This window comes from Oryx dammah, unplaced genomic scaffold (genome assembly GCF_014754425.2).
Source record: "Oryx dammah isolate SB20612 unplaced genomic scaffold, SCBI_Odam_1.1 HiC_scaffold_27, whole genome shotgun sequence".
Classification (NCBI taxonomy): Eukaryota; Metazoa; Chordata; class Mammalia; order Artiodactyla; family Bovidae; genus Oryx; species Oryx dammah.
Window position 1 is genome coordinate 690,022 of NW_024070211.1, and position 19,278 is coordinate 709,299.

Sequence of the window (19,278 nt, forward strand, 5' to 3'; positions counted from 1 at the left end):
GAGGCTGGAGTCTGTGAGCACGACAGAGGGGAAGCAGTGGAGAGAGGACCCAGGCCACAGTGAGGGGCCGGCCACTCCCCTGCAGGCCCCGAGGCTGCTGCGCAGGGAAACATGAGTGTCTTGCCTGCAGACAGCTCCTCCAGAGTGCAGGGTGGGAGGTCAGGAGAGCGGTGGGCAGGGGGGACCAGTGGGAAGGTGGCCACAGCTGTCCAAGGGAGCGGTGGTGGTGGCGTGGGGCAGGGTGTCGGCTGGGGAAATGGAGGGACACGGCCAGTCAGCAGGCATCAGACAAAGGAAATTTGAGCAAGGCTGGAAAGCAGCGTCAGGTGTAGGAGAGGCGTGCTCACGGTGCCTGGCCCAAGGGGATTCTGGGTGCTGCAGCCTAACATCTGCTCAGCCCCACAGATGCTGTGTGACCTCGAGGGAGCCATCAGCCTCTCTGGTCCTCCCTTAGTCAGTGGGGAGGGCCAGCTTGGCCTCGCAGGGCTGGGACACTCCCTCCGCCCCAGACTCGAGGGCAGGACGTGCCTGCGGCTCACTGGCATCTGGCTCTCCTGGCTTGTCCACCTGCCCTGGGCCTCGTTAACACCAGTGGGGCTTACTCTGCTGTGAACCCAGCTCCTGGCAGCCTGGGTGTGACATCCTGTCCCCAGCTCTTTGCAGGAATCTGAGGGGGTTTGTGGGTGCCAGCCTGGCGTGCAGCCCCATGGCGAGCACCTCCTGGAGCCTTCTGGTGGGGAGGTAGCCCTGGAGTGGGCAGCTGGTCTGGACCGGGATCCATGAAGACAGACTGTGACTCTTGTTTTTAGCCAGCCCTCTTCTGGGCCCAGTGGGCTCAGCAGCCTCTCTCACTAGGCACTGGGGCCTCCACTTGCCCAGGGGCCCTCTCCTTAGGGAAGAAACAATCTAATCCACGATCACTCCCTCCCCAGATACCTGCAACGACTCCCTGCAAGACAAAGTTTCCCAGCGTTCAAAGCCCAGGTTTAAACGAATCCACTCTCTAGTCTTACACTCCAGGCTACAGAAACTATGCCCTTTCTGCCCCCCAGTACCCCTACCTTCCTGCTAGGCACCTTGCTCCCGCATGGCCTGTCTGGGTCACACTGTGAACCCCCGTCCACCCTCCAGCTGAGTTGCCACCCTCTCCGGGAAGTCTTCCCAGATCTTATCCGCCAGGACCCACCTCTCCCTCCCTGTGCTGGTGCTTGAAACAATACTTAACGTGTTGTCAACATTTCTCTCCTGTGAACATTCTAAACTGTTTGAGGCCACAGTTCATTATTATCTGTCTTAATAATATTATAATAAACCCAGTGGGCTTCCCAGGTGGCGGTAGTGGTAAAGAACCTGCCTGCCAATGCCGCAGACACAGGAGACACAGGTTCAGTCCCTGGGTGGGGAAGACCCCCTGGAGGAGGATACAGCAACCCCCTCCAGTGCTCTTGCCTGGAGAATCCCATGGACAGAGGAGCCCAGTGGGCTGCAGTCCACAGGGTCACAAAGAGTCGGACACGACTGAAGTGATTCAGCACGCACAAAACCCAATACTAATTCATGAAAACTACTGACTGACTATGTGCTGGATACTGTTTCAAGTCCTAAGCCCATGTAATCTCAGTCTATCCTTTTGATAACCCCACGAGGCCCATGTTAATGTCATCCCATCTTACAGATGTGCACGCTGAGGCCCACAGAGGGCAAGCATTTGCTCTGAGTCTCAGGGACAGATTGAGACAGGCAGGATGTGGGGGAAACTGAAGCTCTCTGAGCTCCAGGCCTGGTTCTCCCGTCCTGGGAGGATTCCAGGGGTCCCAGTCCTCCCTAAAGATCCTCTGGGTAGGGACACCTGGTGAAGGTGGGGGAGTCCAGGCCTGGGTCAGGAAAGGATCAAACGAGAAGCCCCCACTTATTTTGCAGGTGGGCATCAGTCCAGAGAGGGGACACCAAAGGCTGGCATCCCACCCTGGGTCTTCGGATAAGTGACCAAGACAAGCCGTCAGTGTCCTGCGCATGGGGCTGGGCATGGCTGGGCAGAACAGAGCTGCCGCCAAAAACTGGCCTCCCTCGAAGCTGAACCACGTGCCTGGCCAGCTGGTGGTGGGCACTGGGGTGAGCCTTTGCCACTGTGACTCAGGCCCTGTGGGTCGGGACAGAAGATCTGGGGGACCCCAGCTGTGCAGGGGGCGGTGGGCTCGACCGCAGGGAGCTGCCACTCCCCAGGACTAGCCTGGTACCAGAGCTTTTCCTTGTTTTTAAGAGTTGAGGGCCCTGGGTGTTGTTCTAATTTATGGGGCCACCTGGCCTGGCCTGAATTCCACCTCTGTCATTCTCTCAGGGGCAACGCTGCCCTGGCCAACCTCGGCCACATGCCCCTGGCCTTCCGCCGCTCTGTCCAGCGGTGCCCATCCCCGAGGCTGGTGGTGGAGCCTGGTGACAATCCAGTCCATGTGTGCCCCTGGCCACATCCAGCCAGCCAGCCAGCCAGCCAAGGAGCCATCAGTGACCTGAGGGCAGAAGGCTCATGGGAACGAGGAAGGCATGGGGCAGGGGGAGGACACACCTACAACACCCGCCCCAGAAGATGGCTTGGCAGGGCGGCCAAACGTGGCTCCAACAGTGCCACCATCAGGCGGCCGCGCCATCGTGGGCAAGCTCCCCACGCGCTCCCGTAGCGGTGCCGACTCACTAAGCGCCACCATCAAGCGGCTGCGCCATCGTGGGCAAGCTCCAATGCCACCATCAAGTGGCCGCGCCATCGTGGGCAAGCTCCCCACGCGCTTCCCGTAACGGTGCTGACTCACTAAGCGCCACCATCTAGCGGCCGCGCCATCGTGGGCAAGCTCCAACGCCACCATCAAGCGGCCGCGCCATCTCGGCGCGCTCCCCGCGCGCTCCCGTAGCGGTGCCGACTCGCTAAGCTGTTGCCAGTTTTGTTCTTGCTTTTCGTCACTAAGTCGTCCCGACTCTTTGCGACCCCAGGGACTGTCGCCCGCCAGGCTCCTCTGTCCCTGGGACCTCCCGGGCAAGAATACAGGAGTGGGTTGCCACTTCCTTCTCCAGGGGAATCTTCCCAACCCAGGCATCCAACCTGTGTCTCCAGCATTGGCAGGTGGATTCTTTACCATTGAGCTACCTGGGAAGCCGGCTGTGAGGTTTAAACACAAATAAATTATCAAATCCCTGGAGTAGGAAGTGGCACCCCACTCCAGTATTTTTGCCTGGGCAGTCTATGAGGCTGCAAAGAGGCAGACACGACTGAGCAACTGAACTCAAATTATTCAAAACCTATGTCATGAATGTACAAAGTACCCATACGGCGGCCTGGTACAGAATAAGTCAGCTAGCAGTGTCAAGTAAATAACAAGATCTACAAAGAAAAGCAACAGTCCTGAGGCGGGGAGCGCCTGGGGCTTGGGGTCGGCACTGTGAAATGCGGGGTGGGTGGGGAGGAGTTCAGAAAGCTGCTTGGAGGAGGTGACAGGAGCTGAGACTTGCCAGGCTTGCAGAGGTCTGGGGGCCACGTGCCAGGCAAAGGGAACAGAGGCCCCGAAGCAGGGAGGAGGAGGTGCAGTCAGGGGCCAAGAGCAGCGGCCACGAAACCAGTGAGGCTGGAGTGGATGCAGGTGGGTCAGCAGGAAGTGGGGGGCCTGACACCCGGTGGGAGGGGCGCTCAGGCCCCGCAGGCCCTAGCACTTCGATCAGATCCTGAGGATACTTTGTAAAACACTCACACCAACAGCGCCAGAGAGAGGGCGTTCTGAGTTGAGCTGACGGAGTGGTGTGGGGTTGAGTTTAGATTTGGCAGGCTCTCCTCCAAGGCTGGGGGCTTCCCAGGTGGCTTGGCGGTAAAGAATCCGCCTGCCAGTGCGGGAGACGCGGGTTCTGTCTCTGGGAAGACCCCCTGGAGGAGGGCATGGCAGCCCACTCCAGTATTTCTGCTTGGAGAACCCCAGGGACAGAGGGGCCTGGCGGGTTGCAGTCCATGGGGTCACACAGAGTCAGACCCGCCTGAGCGACTGAGCGCGCAGGGCCCCCAGGCAGGGTGCGTGACGGCCCCGTGCCCTGCTTGCCCGGTGTCTCACTGCACTGATGCCTGGGACCCCTTCCTGGCACCCCCGTCCCTGTCTTCTGTCGGAGGGTGATGGGCCAGGCCCTCCTGGAGAAATGGCTGGCCAGCCTCTGCCTTGGGGAATCAGAGGAAGGTGCATAGATCACCTCTACTTCCAACCTCACGGGCTCATCATGAGGTCAAATGCAGCCAGGAGAAAGCCCTACAGAGGCAAGAGGTGACCGATAACATTATCTCTGCCCTGAAGCTCCTGCAGACCTCAGGAAACAGGTATGAAGAGAGCTCACAACCCAGTCAAGGACTGTTCCCCTCCTGGTCAGATGCATGAACCCAGGGCTTGTGGGTCAGGCAGAGCGCGACTACCCTGTCGCCTTATCCCAAGGCTGCTCGCTCCCCAGGCTCCCAGGGGATCTGGCCGAGGCGAGGGCAGGATGAAACTGACATGCGGTGCCGCTCACTCAGCGCTTTCTCTCCAACAAGAAGTCAGAATCAGATGTGGACTCAGGCCAGCCCACCGAAGCAGCAGCTGCGGGTTGAAGGGACCTTTGGTGGAAACCGCGAAGACGAGGCCCGTGCGCAGAGGAGGCCCGCGCGCCAGACCTCAGATAAGCGCGCTGCGTTGGGGGCAGGGAGGGGAGAGGAAACAGCAAGTATCTTTAACAAGGATCCCCAAGTAAATCTCTACAGAAACATTTCCTACTTCCTTCTTTCTGTGCATGTTTTTAGCTTGCTGCAGGCCAGCGCTCAGAATGTCGCTGGGTCAGGTCATCATCCCCAAAGGACTGGTTTTGCTGGGAGAGGGTGGGTGACCCTCAGGACCAGCCGAGGAAGGGGCAGGCGAGGCCCCTGCCTTGTGTCTGGAGGTGAAGGAGGTCGGTGCATGTCTCAGGAGAGGGGACCCAGAGCCCTTGGGAAAGTGGGTGGGTGCTGCGGCCTGTTCACTCATCTTTGTGATTCAGGACTGAGGGGTCACGACGCCACCCCCTCACTGACCAGGCCTAAGGCCCACCACCTTGCCCCTCAGTGTCTCCTTGGAGACTGGAGACCCTGGGGCATCACGTAGGGCTTGAGTCAGGACTTGTGTCTGGGTGGGGAGGGAAGCGGAAGGTCAGCTGGGGGCGGGTGAAGTCTCCGGGGGCAGTGTCTCATGGCCCTGGAAGGGGCTGGGAGGGACACAGGCGAAGAGGGTCATCTAGTTCAATCTGAACTGGAGGGTAGAGGAGCTTCCCCAGTGGCTGAGTGATAAAGAATCTGCCTGCAGTGCAGGAGACCCAAGAGATTCGAGTTTTATCCCTGGGTTCAGAAGATCCCCTGGAGAAGGGAACGGCTACCCACTCCAGTATTCTTGCCTGGAAAATTCCATGGACAGAGGAGCCTGGCGAGCTACAGTCCATGGGGTCACAAAGAGTCGTACACAACTGAAGTGGCTGAGGACACAGAGGTTAGAGAGGAGATTAAGGGCATGAGTTCTGAGCCAGACAGGACTAGACCTGAGTCCTGGGTGACATCAGGCAAATGGCTTCACTTCTCTGAGCCTCACTCTCCTCATCTACAAAATGAGATGATCCAAGCACAATCTCCAAGGTCTGTGGGGAGATAACGCACTAGGTACATTGTTCAGTCACTAAGTGGTGTCTGACTCTTTGCGACCCCATGGACTGCAGCACACCAGACTCCTCTGTCCTCCACTATCTCCCCCAGTTTGCTCAAATTCAGGTCCCTTGAGTTGGTGATGCCATCTAAGCATCTTATCCATCTGACAGACGTTCTTATCATTACAGCTATCAGGAGTGACAACAGCCCAGTCTTAGGATCGGGAGGGGCTTCCTTCCACTGGACCAGTGGTTCTTAGCTGGAGGCGACTCGGCCCACCAGGGTCGGCTGGGTTATCTGGAGACATTTCTAGCTGTCACAGTTGGGGGTTGCTACTGGCATCCATGGGCTTTCCAGGTGACTAGTGGCAAAGACCCTGCCCGCCACCGTGGGAGATCTAGGAGACGCAAGTTTGATCCCTGGTTGAGAAGATGCCCTGCAGGAGGACACGGCAACCCGCTCCAGCGTTCTTGCCTGGAGAATCCAATGGACAGAGGAGCCTGGCGGGCTACAGTCCACGGGGTCACAGAGAGTCGGGCACGGCTGAGCGACTAAGCATGCACTGGGATCTAGGGGTGAGAAGCCAGGGATGCTGCTAAACATCGTACAATGCCCAGGACACCCCTGGTGACATGAGTCATCCTGGCCCAAACGTGGTGGTGCCGAGGCTGGGACGCCTCGCTGTAGACCTGCGCTGTGCGGGACACACAGTGGTCACGGCCACCGGTGTCTATCGAGCACCTGAAATTCGGCTAGTCCGCACCCAGGCGTGCTGAGCAGTACGAAACACACTCTGAGTGTCCAACACTTAGTGTGAAAAAGAGGATGTCAAACTAGCTAGTGAACAATTTTTATATTGATTATATATTGAAATGGTAATATTTGGGATATATTAGGTTAAAGTATCAGCAGTACGTGAACTGTGAACTTCCAGATGTTCAAGCTGGTTTTAGAAAAGGCAGAGGAACCAGAGATCAAATTGCCAACATCCGTTGGATCATGGAAAAAGCAAGAGAGTTCCAGAAAAACATCTATTTCTGCTTTATTGACTATGCCAAAGCCTTTGACTGTGTGGATCACAATAAACTGTAGAAAATTCTGAAGGAGATGGGAATACCAGACCACCTGACCTGCCTCTTGAGAAACCTATATGCCCATCAGGAAGCAACAGTTAGAACTGTACATGGAATAACAGACTGGTTCCAAATAGGAAAAGGAGTACATCAAAGCTGTATATTGTCACCCTGCTTATTTAACTTATATGCAGAGTACATCATGAGAAATGCTGGGCTGGAAGAAGCACAAGCTGGAATCAAGATTTCCGGGAGAAATATAAATAACCTCAGATATGCCGATGACACCACCCTTATGGCAGAAAGTGAAGAGGAACTAAAGAGCCTCTTGATGAAAGTGAAAGAGGAGAGTGAAAAAGTTGGCTTAAAGCTCAACATTCAGAAAACGAAGACCATGGCATCTGGTCCCATCTTTTCATGGGAAATAGATGGGGAAGCAGTGGAAACATTGTCAGACTATTTTTTTTGGGCTCCAAAATCACTGCAGATGGTGACTGCAGCCATGAAATTAAAAGACGCTTACTCCTTGGAAGGAAAGTTATGACCAACCTAGATACCATATTAAAAAGCAGAGACATTACTTCGTCAACAAAGGTCCGTCTAGTCAAGGCTATGGTTTTTCCAGTGGTCATGTATGGATGTGAGAGTTGGACTGTGAAGAAAGCTGAGCGCTGAAGAATTGATGCTTTTGAACTGTGGTGTTGGAGAAGACTCTTGAGAGTCCCTTGGACTGCAAGGAGATCCAACCAGTCCATCCTAAAGGAGATCAGCCCTGGGTGTTCTTTGGAAGGAATGATGCTAAAGCTGAAACTCCAGTACTTTGGCCACCAGATGGGAAAAGCTGACTCATTGGAAAAGACCCTGATGCCGGGAGGGATTGCGGGCAGGAGAAGGGGACGACAGAGGATGAGATGGCTGGATGGCATCACCAACCCGATGGACGTGAGTATGAGTAAACTCCGGGAGTTGGTGATGGACAGGGAGGCCTGGAGTGCTGCAATTCATGGGGTCGCAAAGAGTCAGACACGATTGAAGCGACTTAACACGCATGCATGTATTATTATAATTAATTTTACCTGCCTATTTTAACCTTAAGGCTCTCTTTGTGGCTTGCACTCTATTTCCACTGGACAGCAGGGGTCTAGAGTGTACTGCTTCTCTGCGGGGGGTATGAGAGGGTCTTAGGCCAAATGCAGGTAGGAGGTGAGGGTCGCAGGGGCTGTGACTGGCTTCTTGAGAAAGGACAGAGGGGACTGTCGCACCTCTGTGCCCTGCTAGAGGGGGGATGAGTCCCCCCTTCCCCCCGCCTCCGCCAGGACAGAGGGTGGGCCTGAGCCTGACCCCTTCTCGACTCCCCACCCCCCAACGGAGGGATCATGCCAGCCTCTCAGGCTACACTAAGAGTGCCCCAGTGACAAACAGGCAGGTCTGGTGACAGCTGAGGCTTAGAGGCCTGAGCATCCTGGCTCCCGGCCCACTCGCTGGCAGTGCCCAGTTGGGACGGGAGTGGGGAAGGGAGGGGAGTGCCCCCAGGGCCACTGAGGCCTGGGCCACACTGCACTTCTGAGTTGTGACCCTGAGGTTCACACACGGAAACTGAAGGCAGGGGCTGCGGGTGCACAGGGCCCCCGGTCTGCACGGTGACCGGCTCTTTGCCCTCGGGGTTGGCCAGTGCCTGCTGAGGAGGAAGGGGGCAGGGGACTGGCCTGGCAGGGCTGGCAGGGCCACTGGAGGTAACAGAGGGAATGGGCTGGGAGAGTGCAGGGGAAGACACAGGGATGGAGTGTCGGAGGGGCTGGGGGAGGCAGGGGGCCTGATGACAGAATGATTTGGGAGCAGTAAGCCACTCAAGGCACAGAGCGGATCCAGGGACTTGTCCATGGGCATCAGCACGGGGTCCGCACCCCGAGTCCTCCATGCTCGCTCCTCTCAGCACCGACCCCTCCCGTGCCAGCAATGCTGGCACTTCAAGGAGCTGGAGCAGAGGGCTGCAGGGTCCCACCTGGGACTCTCCACCGCTTCCTTCGCACCAGTCTGGGACTGGCCGCTTCCTGGGTGGGAGCGGTAGGGTGCTTACTTACATCCCCCCATGTCACGGCCTGCGGTCTCAGAAATCCTGCACTCCACCAGAGTTTGAGGACGGGAGGACAGGGCCAATGGGAACAGGGTTCTGAACGAGGAGAGCTCTTCTGACAAAGACCCCCACGTCCACACCCTCCCTCCGGCAGAACAAGGCCCCTCCCTGACCCCAGGGTGAAGTCAGGGGAAGGCATTTGGGAACAGGGTGCTCCTGGCCAGTGCTTGGGGACAGACAATCACCCAGAGCCCCCACAGGGCGAAACTGGAGCCTGGGCCACCCCTGGGCCAGACTCCTGCTGGCCATGCCCCAGGGGATCCAGGGGAAGTTCAGCTGGTCTGGGAGTCGGGGAGGGTCTGGGCTGCGGTGGGAGGTGAGCCAGAGAGTCTGGGGGCTTCAGGGAGCTGCTGAGGGCAGAGCAGGGAGGGGAAAGCGAAGAGGCTGGGGAAGCCGAGGGGTGCCCAGGTCTTCCCGGGGCAGGTGCTGGAGAGGGGCGGGGGCGGGAAGGCTGGGGAGAAGCGGCGCGGGTTCTTGGTAAGGGGTAGTGGGGGTGCCCATGCTGTGTCTGCATATCTGGGGGGTCTCTGGGTGTGGGGGAGTCTGACATAAGGTTTGGGTGCTGGTTCTCAGGATTTCTGGGGCGGGGGCCTCGGACAAGGGGCGACTCGGGCTGGAGGCAGCCTGTTCGTTTCCCCGAGTCCAGCGAGGGTCTCGGGTTTTCTGGGCCCAGATTTCGGGCCCAGCCCGCAGGCGGAGGGGAACGGCGGCCCGGCTCACCTGTAGACGTCGGTCCAGAGGTGCGTGCCCAGCACGTACACCGCCTCGACGCGGCTGCCGTAGTGCAGCCGCACCGTCCGCTCGCGCAGCATCCTCGCGCAGCGCCCGGCCCCGCGCGCGTCCTCGCCCGGCCGCTCCGCGTAGCACCTGCCGCAGGTGAGCCCCTCGCAGCCGTCCGCCCGCGGCCCGCGCCCCGCCTTTATCGGGCCGCCGGTGGGCGGGGCAGCCCGCGGCCTCCTCGCGCAGTGGGCCGCGGGCCCGTCCGTCAAGCGTGGCCACGCCCCCCGCTTGGGCTGGGTGACGTCAGCAGTTGAGTAGGTCATTCTTTCATTGAACAGACTTTCCGCAGGCCCCCAGCTGCCTGGCGCCAGGACGCAGGGCCAGCCGCCCCTCTGGGCGCCCCCAGCCCCGCGGGCAGATAATGCAAAAGCCACAGGGGCGGGGACAGAGCGAGTGGATGCGCTGACCCAGTCCGGGCTGGGGGGTGAGCCTTCTTAAAGGAGGGGTTTGCATTTCTCGAATAACGAGCGACGTTGAGCAGCTGTTCTTGTTTCTTAGCCATCTGTGCGTCTTCTTTGGAGAAACGTCTGTTCAGGTCTTCTGCCCGAACCAGGGCAAGTTTGCTGTGCGGAGCAGGGCACCAAAGCCCGTGCTCTGTGACGACCTGGAGGAGCAGGGTGGGGAGGGTCGCGGGAGGGGGGCTCAGGGTGGAGGGGACACGCGCGCACCTATGGCCGATTCATATTCATGTATGGCAAAAGCCATCACAGTATTTAAAATGATTATCCTCCAATTAAAATAAATAAATAACTTTTTAAAAAGAGGGGTTTGCAGACTGAGGGGAAGGGCAGAGAGGGAGCTTCCTGACCACATGGGGAAGCCAGATACAGCCTGACTGCCCCCCTAAAGCCCCCAACAATCAGGTCAATATTACGGAGGGGAAGTGGGGAGGGGGTGGCAGTGGGGCCGGAAAGTCAAGCCAAGGTGTTGAGTGATGGGTGGGCAATGAGAGCCCTGGCACCGGTCCTCAGTGACGAGTGGCTGGGGGCGGAATTGAAGGAAGCCCTGCTGGCTGTCCTGGATGGGATGCCAGGAGGTGTCCTGGGCAGGGTCGATGAAGACCCCCACTGGGCTGCTGAGAGCTCTGAAGAGAAGGGGATTATCTGACCAGTGTTTGTGGACTGAAATATTGATGTTCCCAGGCAAGGACAGGGAGGGATCACTGGGGCCCTGGGCAAAAGAGGGTGCCCCTGCAGAGGTCAGCCTGTGACTTGTGGGCCCGTTGGAGGTGCAGGATGGCATTGGGTGGGATCCCCATCCCAGACCCTTCCAGCTCTGAAGCCAAGCCAGATAATTCACAAAGGGCTGAGTGGCCCTTGGTAGAAGGGGCCAGAAGTGAGGCGTTTCTGAGAGGGCAGAGGCTGCAGGCTGGAGGCGATGCTTACATGGGAAGTGGGTAAGTCTGCTGGGGGATGGGAGCCGTGGGACGGGGTGAGTCTGACTAAGAGGGTTCAGGCTCACAACTGCTCAGAGCGGAGACACACCCAGATGCCTGACCCCAGCGGCCTCCTTGAGGGAGCCCACATTAGGAGTCGCCCAAGAGCCCAGCTGCTCCTGGGTAGCTGAGATGGAGGAGGCACGCAGTTGGGGAAAGGGGAAGGCCTGAGTCGGGCTGGGGGGGATGCCTCTGCCCCCAAGGTGCACACACCTAGGAAGACCTGGTAACTTCTGATAGGCCCCCGCAGTTGCTGAGTGCACCGTCCAGTCAGAAGGCATGGTGGCCAAAATGGTGATGTATTCGTGCAGCTCAGAACTAACCCCGAGGCCCCCAGGGGGGACTCTTGTCTGGGCATTCCTTTACCAAAATTAGTTTCGACCCCCTACTATGTGGCAGATATGGGACATATGCCAGGGGACCCACCTTCCTGGGGATCTTGGAATCCAGCACCCTCACATCACCCGCTGGGGCCCAGAATGCGGGGGAAGTACCGCACCCCCACCGAGGCTGGGCGGGCCATCACAGGTGCAGGGGAGAGAGAAAGCCAGGCAAAGGGGGCGACTGCCAGCAGACGGGGGACAGCGGGCCCTGAGTGCGCTCCTTCTGCGCGCTGGGCACTGCTCCTGCGGCACTTTTCATGTATTAGGATGAGATCATTATACCCTCCCAATCACCCCGCCCTTTGCAGATGAAGAAACCGAGCCACAGAAACGGTCAAGTAGTTGCCCTTGGTCGGTCTCATAGCGCCTAAGAGCACAGGAGAGGCGCATGCACGGGTGTGTGTGGGGGAGGCGGGGGTCTGGGCAAAGCAGGTGAGAACAGGGAGGGATGCTGTACCCTGCCTGGGGGGTGGGGAAGCCCAAGTTCTAATTCCAGTCGTGCCTCTGTGGGACCTGGGACCTCATTTTCCTCATTTACCTGATCTGTGAACAAAGTGATCTCTCAGCCTAGATAAGGATGACTTGATATGAGGCAATGTACGGAAAACATTAGCACAGTCTCTGGTACAAGGCGAGTGCTCAAGAAATCAAATTCCCTCTTAAAAAAAAAAAAAAAATCCCACCCAGGCCTGGCAGACCCACGTTCAGGGCTCCCATCCCTGGCTGGGGGCCTGTGATGCTGGGTCAGAGCGCGTGGTTGGTGGAACAGGAGCCTCCGGGTGCCCAAGGGTTTAAAATAGCTGAAGTGGTCACAGCTGTTGGTGGATTCAGGGCCGGAGGTCTCACCCATCACGGCTGCTCCCCTAGGGCCAGGAAGAGCCACGGGGCACCTCATTGTGCCTTTTGGGGAAGGCCAGCAAAGGGCAGGCTTAGCTGGGGCCAGTTCTGGCTCCAACCTGCACCCCACACCTCCAACTCACTCTGGCTCCTGCCACGCAAGTGGCCGGAGAGGCTGGGCTGGGAGAAGCCCATCTGAGCTGCTCCCCGCTGGGACCCTGTATGGGGGCGATCTGTGCCGGGCCTTGAGAGGAGCCGGGGGATGACCCAGATATCTCACAGGCCTGCCTGGTCCTCAAGTTCACTTAGGGCATCACACGGGCAAGAATTTAGAAAGAAACACATAAATAATATGTATTTATTATATGCCTCAGTCAAATATTGTTTTGACTATGCCTTGCCACTTTGAGGATCTTAAGTTTCCCAACCAGGGATTGAACTGGTACCCTCTGCACTGGAAGCTCGCAGTCCTAACCACTGGACTGCCAGGGAATTCTCCTACCTGATCATTTTGGAAAAAGTTTTATAAAAGGTCCCCCATGACCCCAGGACAGGGATGACCACTGTGAACATTTTGGGGGGTGACCTCACAGGGCCCACACAGAGGCAGTGCAATGCTGCTGTATGTGATCACCCTTACTGAGACCTCAGGCTGTGCCAGGAACTTCTCTAAGGGCTTGACACCTCTTAGCTCATTTAATCCTCGCAACAACCCTATGAGCTGGGAGCTAATAATATCCGTAATTTGCACAGAGGCACCAATCAGCCTGGAGGTGAAAGCATGCGTGGCTTTTGGACTTTGCAAAGCTGGGGTCAAGTCCAGTTCAGCGCCTCCGTAGCTAGGGGACCTCTCTGGGCCTCAGTTTCTTCCCCTGTACAGGAGCTAGTAGCAGTACCCAGCCCACAGGGTTGTCAGGAATGACCAGCTGATGCCGAGCAAAATGCTTAGCACATCAGGACCACGGACTCAAGTTTTAGTAGATGGTAATTATTTTCTACGCCTGTATATAGTTAAGTTTTTATAAAAACTGGCTTCGAACTGTACATGTTATTTAATTACACACTTTAAAAGCCTCTGCAGTGTGTCATAAGCATGCATTCATTCTGTTGCAGCAAACACAGAAGTGTGACTTTTCTTAAATAAAAATGAAACTTTTCTGATTTTGTTTAGTCTCTAGGTTGTCTGACTCTTTTTCAACTCCATGGACTGTAGTCTGCCCAGCTCCCTCAGTCGATGGGACTTCCCAGGCAAGAATATTGGAGTGGGTTGCCATTTCCTTCATCACAGAATTTTCCAGACCCAGGGATCTAATGCATTGCATCAAGCCCGCATGTCCTCCATTGCAGGTGGATTTCTTACCACTGAGCCCCCTGGGAATCCCTTCTTTTCTAATAAACAAGGAAATAATGAACAGGCTAGGCAAACAACATCAACAGGCCCGGGAGAGTTAAGCAACCTTGGTTATTCTTTCCGCTTCTCTGGTGGCTCAGCAGTAAAGCCCCCAGGTTCGATGCCTGCTTGGGAAGGTCCCCTGAAGGAAATGGTAACTCACTCCAGTATTTCTGCCTGGGGAATCTCAGGAACAGAGAAGCCTGTCAGGCTACGGTCCACGGGGTCACAGAGAGCTGGACACGACTTAGTGACTAAATAACAGCGGTAATAACAACAGCAGCAACTAAAACAACAACAACAGCAGCTGACGATAACAACTGACAAGTAGCTGGACTTGCCCTTCACCAAGACAACGACTCTCTGACTCCACTGAATTACACTCGGCACCTGGCATTCTTCACCCCTACAGTCCCTCACAGCATCCTTCATTTCAGAAAGAAGGTCATGGGCTGATAACTTCAGAAAAGACCAACCCCAGTTAACCAAGTTACCTGATGCCAGCTCTGGCTGGTTTGAAATTCTGTAAAAGGAAAAAAAAAAAGGCAAGACCTTCATGAGGATATGAAGTCTCCCCTATTCCCCAGGGAGGAGGGCACATTTCTTGAGGCTCTAGCAAGCTGGTGTCCCCTTTGCCTGGCAAAGAGTAAAACTACTCTTCCTTTTTTATTTTCCCTCCAATCTGTCTCCTTATTTCTTTTCAGCATCGGTGAACAGGGGACCAAGATTTTGGCATCAATCTCCGTTCACATTGTCTAGGACTTCGTAGTTTGCAAATCAAAGCAGGGTTCTAATAAGCTGAGGAGACTCAGAGGAGATAAGGATGGGTGCAGGGTGTCCCAGCCAGACTGCAGATGGAGCGACCCAGGGTAGGGAGCAGCAGGCATGATTCAGTGAAGCCCTGTATGCCAGGCTGTCCCGGGTACCAGGCGATCCGAGAGCTGGTACAGCAGCCACCCTACAGCTGTGGCCTCGAGGGAGGGGAGGGCAGGAGTGGGGGGGGCCCTGTGATCATCTTCAGGCCCCCCTGAAGCCACCCAAGTAGGTGGCTGTGTCTAAAATCCTTAAATACGGAAGCTCTGGAGGGGCCACGGAGCAGGGCCCCGGGGGCCCAGAGGAGGGGACGCAGGCTGCCATGCAGACCAAGACTGTGGAGCTGGTGGCCCCGGAGGGGAAGAGGGGCGGGGGAAAGGGGAAAGGTCACAGAGGGCAGCACACACGGAAGGGCCCGGTGAGCTCCAACTGGCCAGGCTGGGGGTGGGGCGAGGCTGGCCTGCCACGGCCATGTCACACCGGGCCTTATCTTAAGTCACGTAAAGGACTTCTGACTTTATCTCAAGGTCACAGGAAAGCTGGGGAAGGGCCTTGAAACGTGGCGATGGCCTGATGCGTGCTTTAGGAAAATCACTGTGGCTGCTGTGTGAGCCGAAGTTCTGATGGGAGGCCAGCCAGAGCAGTGAGGTGACGGGCCTGGGCCGCCACAGGAGAGCCGAGGAAGGACCCCGAAACACAGCAATGACGTGGTGGGTGCTTTAGGACGAGCACTGTGCCTGCCACGCAGGGCTGAGCTCAACAGGAGTTCTGACGAGAGGCCAGGCTGGCGAGGTGACGGGGCCTTGTCCCCGAGGCAGCTTCTCTGGGCCAGGGACCTCCTCCACCCTCACCTCTGCCCTCAAGAGCAGCTCCCTGCATCCTGGGTCTTTGGGCCCTCGTAGCCCCTGTCCCCAGCTGAGCCCACCCTCGCATCCCACCCCTCGGAAGGGGCCTCTGACCAGCCAGTGAAGGGCAGGCTCTGGGACGGGGGAGTCATTCTCCTTCTGCCCCAGCCCTTGCTCTCGCTGGATAGTTCAGCTGGGGAAGAGCAGGGCTGGGGCTTCCCTGGTGCATCAGGTGGTCAAGAATCTGCCTGCAATGCAGGAAATCCAGGTTCGATTCCTGAGTTAGAAAGCTCCCCTGGAGAAGGCAATGGTTACCCACTCCGCTATTCTTGCCTGGAAAGTTCCATGGACAGAGGAGCCTGGCGGGCTACAGCCCGTGGGGTCACAAGGGGCAGACGGGACTGAGCGACTAACACACTTCCAGTTCTAGGGCTGGGGTGCTGCGCTTTTACATTCATGCCAGCAGCTGGAGCAAGGCTGTTCCCCAGCCGCTAATACCATGGGTATTCAGAACGAGGGACTTGTCCTGCTCTATACACACCCTTCAAAGCCTTCCGGGGCTACTGTCACCTACAGACTTTTACTTTAAGGAATTGCTTCATGCCATTGTTGGGGCTGGCCATTCTGAAGTTTGTTGTGTAGGCAGGCGGGCTGGCAATTTGGGGAGAGTTGATGCTGAAGTCTTGAGTCTCAAATCTGCAGGCTGGAAATTCAGACAGGGTTTCCATGACGTATTCTTCTTTTTTAATTAATTTGTTTGGCTGCATTGGGTCTGAGTTGCTGTGGCGTGCGGGCGCTTTCACTCATGAGCACAGGCTTCTCTCTAGCTGTGGCCTGGGCTCAGCAGTGTGGAGTGAGGGCTTAGAAGCCCCGTGGCATGTGAGCCCTACCAGGGCTCAGACCCGTGTGCCTGGCACTGGGAGGCGGGCTCTGAATCACGGATCGTCCAGGAAGTCCCCTCCTCCCCACCTCCGCCTTTAAAGATATTTACTTGGCTTCACTGGATCTTGGTTGCAGTATGAGGGTTCTTCAGCTGTCGTATGTGGGATCTAGTTCCCAGGCCAGGGGTCGTACCTGGGGTCCCTGCGCTGGGTGCATGGAGTCTTAGCCAGGGACCACCAGGGAAGCCCCTGTCTGATGTATTCTCGAGGCAGAGTTTCGTCTTCTTCCGGAAAGCTCAGTCTTTGCTCATAAGGCCTTCAACAGGTTGGATGGAGTCCATCCGCAGTATGAGGTGGTGGTGGGGAGGGCAACCTGCTTTACACAGAATCTATGGACTTCAACATTAACCACATCTAAAAAAGACCTTCACAGCAACGCCTAGTCTGTGTCTGACTAGACACCTGGGGAGCCAGAGCCGAGCCACATTGACATGTAAAATTAACCATCATTAACCATGCCAGAGGGCTTCCCAGGTGGCACTAGTCGTAAAGAACCCGCCTGCAGACGCAGGAGACAAAAGAGACATGGGTTCGACCCCTGGGTTGGGAAGATCCGCTGGAGAGGGAAAGGGCAACCCACGCCAGGATTCTTGCCTGGAGAATCCCATGGACAGAGGAGCCTGGTGGGCTACAGTCCCTGGGGTCGCAAAGAGTCGGACACGACTGAAGCGACTTAGCACGCATGCCCGCAACCATGCCAAAAAGTGGCTAAGGCTCTGATGCCAAGGTCATCATCCCATGTATGGGTCATGTCCTTCTGGCCAGGCATTCTTGCTACAACCCCAGAGGCAGCCTCCTTTTACATTTCAAAGGGTGAAATGACTTGCATGTGGTCCTGTCCCAAAGCGCTGAGATTCAAACCCAGCTCAGTGGGAAGAAGGAACCTGGACTCTTACCCCTTCCAAGCCTCTAAAGCAAGGCTACAAACGTAGACCCTGAAGAAGACGTGATGGGTCGAATCTCTGAAGAGCTGCCAAGGGCCAGAGGAGGCTGACTGGTCTGTGCTGTGCTGTGCTGTGCTGTGCTGTCCAGCGTGGTACGTGGCTGCTGACATCCAGGGCCACTGAGCCCCTGAAATTTGGCTAGTCCAAGTTGAGATGCTCTGTGAATGTTACATACACAGATTTCAAACAGTTTGTAAGAAAAAGAAAAGGTAATTGAAAACATACTGACTACATGTTGAAATGATAATACTTTGGGTGGATTGGATTACATAAAATATTATTCAAATTAATTTCACCCATCACTTTTGAAATGTGGCTACTAGAAAATTTAGAAGTACACGAGGCATGAACTTGCGAGTTGCATTATATTTCTACTGGAAGTGCTGGTCCAGACGCTTCTAAACTGTTAGGCAGGAAATGTTGTACCTTGTCTGTGATCATCGCTTCTGGGTTGAGCCCTGGTGCCTGGGCACAGCAGGTACTTATTTGGTGAGGAGAGTGGGATTGCTCTGGAGTTCCCGAGGGCATCAGTGGAGTGTATGTTAAGAAGATGCCGACGAGGAAAGGTGGAGATTGGAAGAGGTGGTGCCCACGAGGTGGCGCCAGATCCCCACTTTGGAAGCAGGAAGGAGGGCGGTGTTTTTGTTTTTTAATTCCTCACCTAGCCTACAAGAAGCTGATCCAGCAAAGATGCCTCCTGCCTCGGCCCAGCCTCACTCCGCTCCTTTCTCTAGCTTTTGGGACCCTATCTCCCACAGGGGGTTGGGGTCAGGGTTCAGGGATTCGGTGTGAATCCTTAGAGGGGGGCCCTCTCCCTGGACAGAGGGGCAACTGAGGATGGAACCCACATCTGCCTGCGTCTCCTGCTTTGCAGGCAAATTCTTTACCCACTGAGCCACCTGGGAACCCGGAGAGGGGGCAGTGAGGCTGAAAGAGCGGCAGTGACCTGCCCAAGCCTATTGAGAGCAGAGCAGGTCCCTTGAGCTTCACCCTTTTCACAGCTCTTCTTGTCATAATGCCTTGGGCCTGTGGGCCTTGGTTGTTGATTCACTCCGACAAGCACTTAACAAATAATCACTGAGATAAACAGTCACTGAGTATGCGCCACGCACTGGGCCGGGCAGGAGAAGGTGCATCCACACCCCCTCTTATAAGAACAGGCGTTTCTAACTATCTGGACCCAGGTGCTAAAATTATTCCTGCTCCACCTCGTGAGAGGGTTAGATGCCCCATCTCTAGAGGCAGTCCTCTTGGGTTTAAGCCTCAGCTCTGACACTTGCTGGCTTTCGAGATCTTGGAAAAGTCATTTTACTTGAGTCTTGATTTTCTCGTCTGTGAAATGGGATAACCATGATCGCGACTTCCCAGGTTGTCATGAGGTTTAAATGAAATAATACATATATAGGGCTAAGAAAAAGTAGAATGTGTTGGATTCATCTTGCCTGTGATTACAAAAAATGTTTTTTTAAATATATTTATTTGTTTAACTTGACTGTGTTGGGTCTTACCTAGCTGGCGTGTGGGATCCAGTTCCCTGACCAGGGATGGAACCCCGGCCCCCTGCACTGGGGCCGCAGGAGTCTTAACCACTGGACCAGAGAAGTACGCCATTGCCTGTGGCTGTAATGGGCGTCACACAAGGCCCCTGCTGAGCAGGGCTGCAGCAAAGGCGTCAGCTAAGCACCAGAATGGGGCTGCGCAGACGGCCCAGCGAGGGACCCCTGGGAAGCACACCCTGTGGCAGGAATTCAGCGCAAGTTGTTTGTCTGAGAGGCAGTCCCAGAAAACACCAGTAGGAGATGAGAAGTGAATGCACAAACGTTCAGGAGTTAGCAAGGGAAGTAGCACATGCTGACCCGCCTTGGCGGCTGCTGCAGCTTGTGGCGCAGGAACCCTGAGCGGGCGTGAGTCTGAGCAAACTCTGGGAAGCGGTGAAGGACGGGGAGCCCCGCGTGCTGCAGTCCATGGGGTCGCAGAGAGTCGGACACGACTGAGCGACTGAAAAAAACCAACTCAAGGTTATTCTAGCGAGGGGTGA

The 19,278-nt window shown here is 56.3% G+C and overlaps 1 protein-coding gene across 1 annotated transcript in view; it reads right to left on the minus strand.

Moving 5' to 3' along the window:
- PADI2 (peptidyl arginine deiminase 2) overlaps positions 1 to 9,780 on the minus strand; it is a 55,463-nt gene extending 45,683 nt beyond the window's left edge. The window contains exon 1 of the mRNA XM_040229399.1: positions 9,593 to 9,780. Within this exon, the coding sequence (XP_040085333.1) occupies positions 9,593 to 9,684 (92 nt within the window). The 5' untranslated portion in view covers positions 9,685 to 9,780. The remainder of the gene's footprint in view (positions 1 to 9,592) is intronic.
- Between the last annotated feature and the right edge of the window lie 9,498 nt (positions 9,781 to 19,278).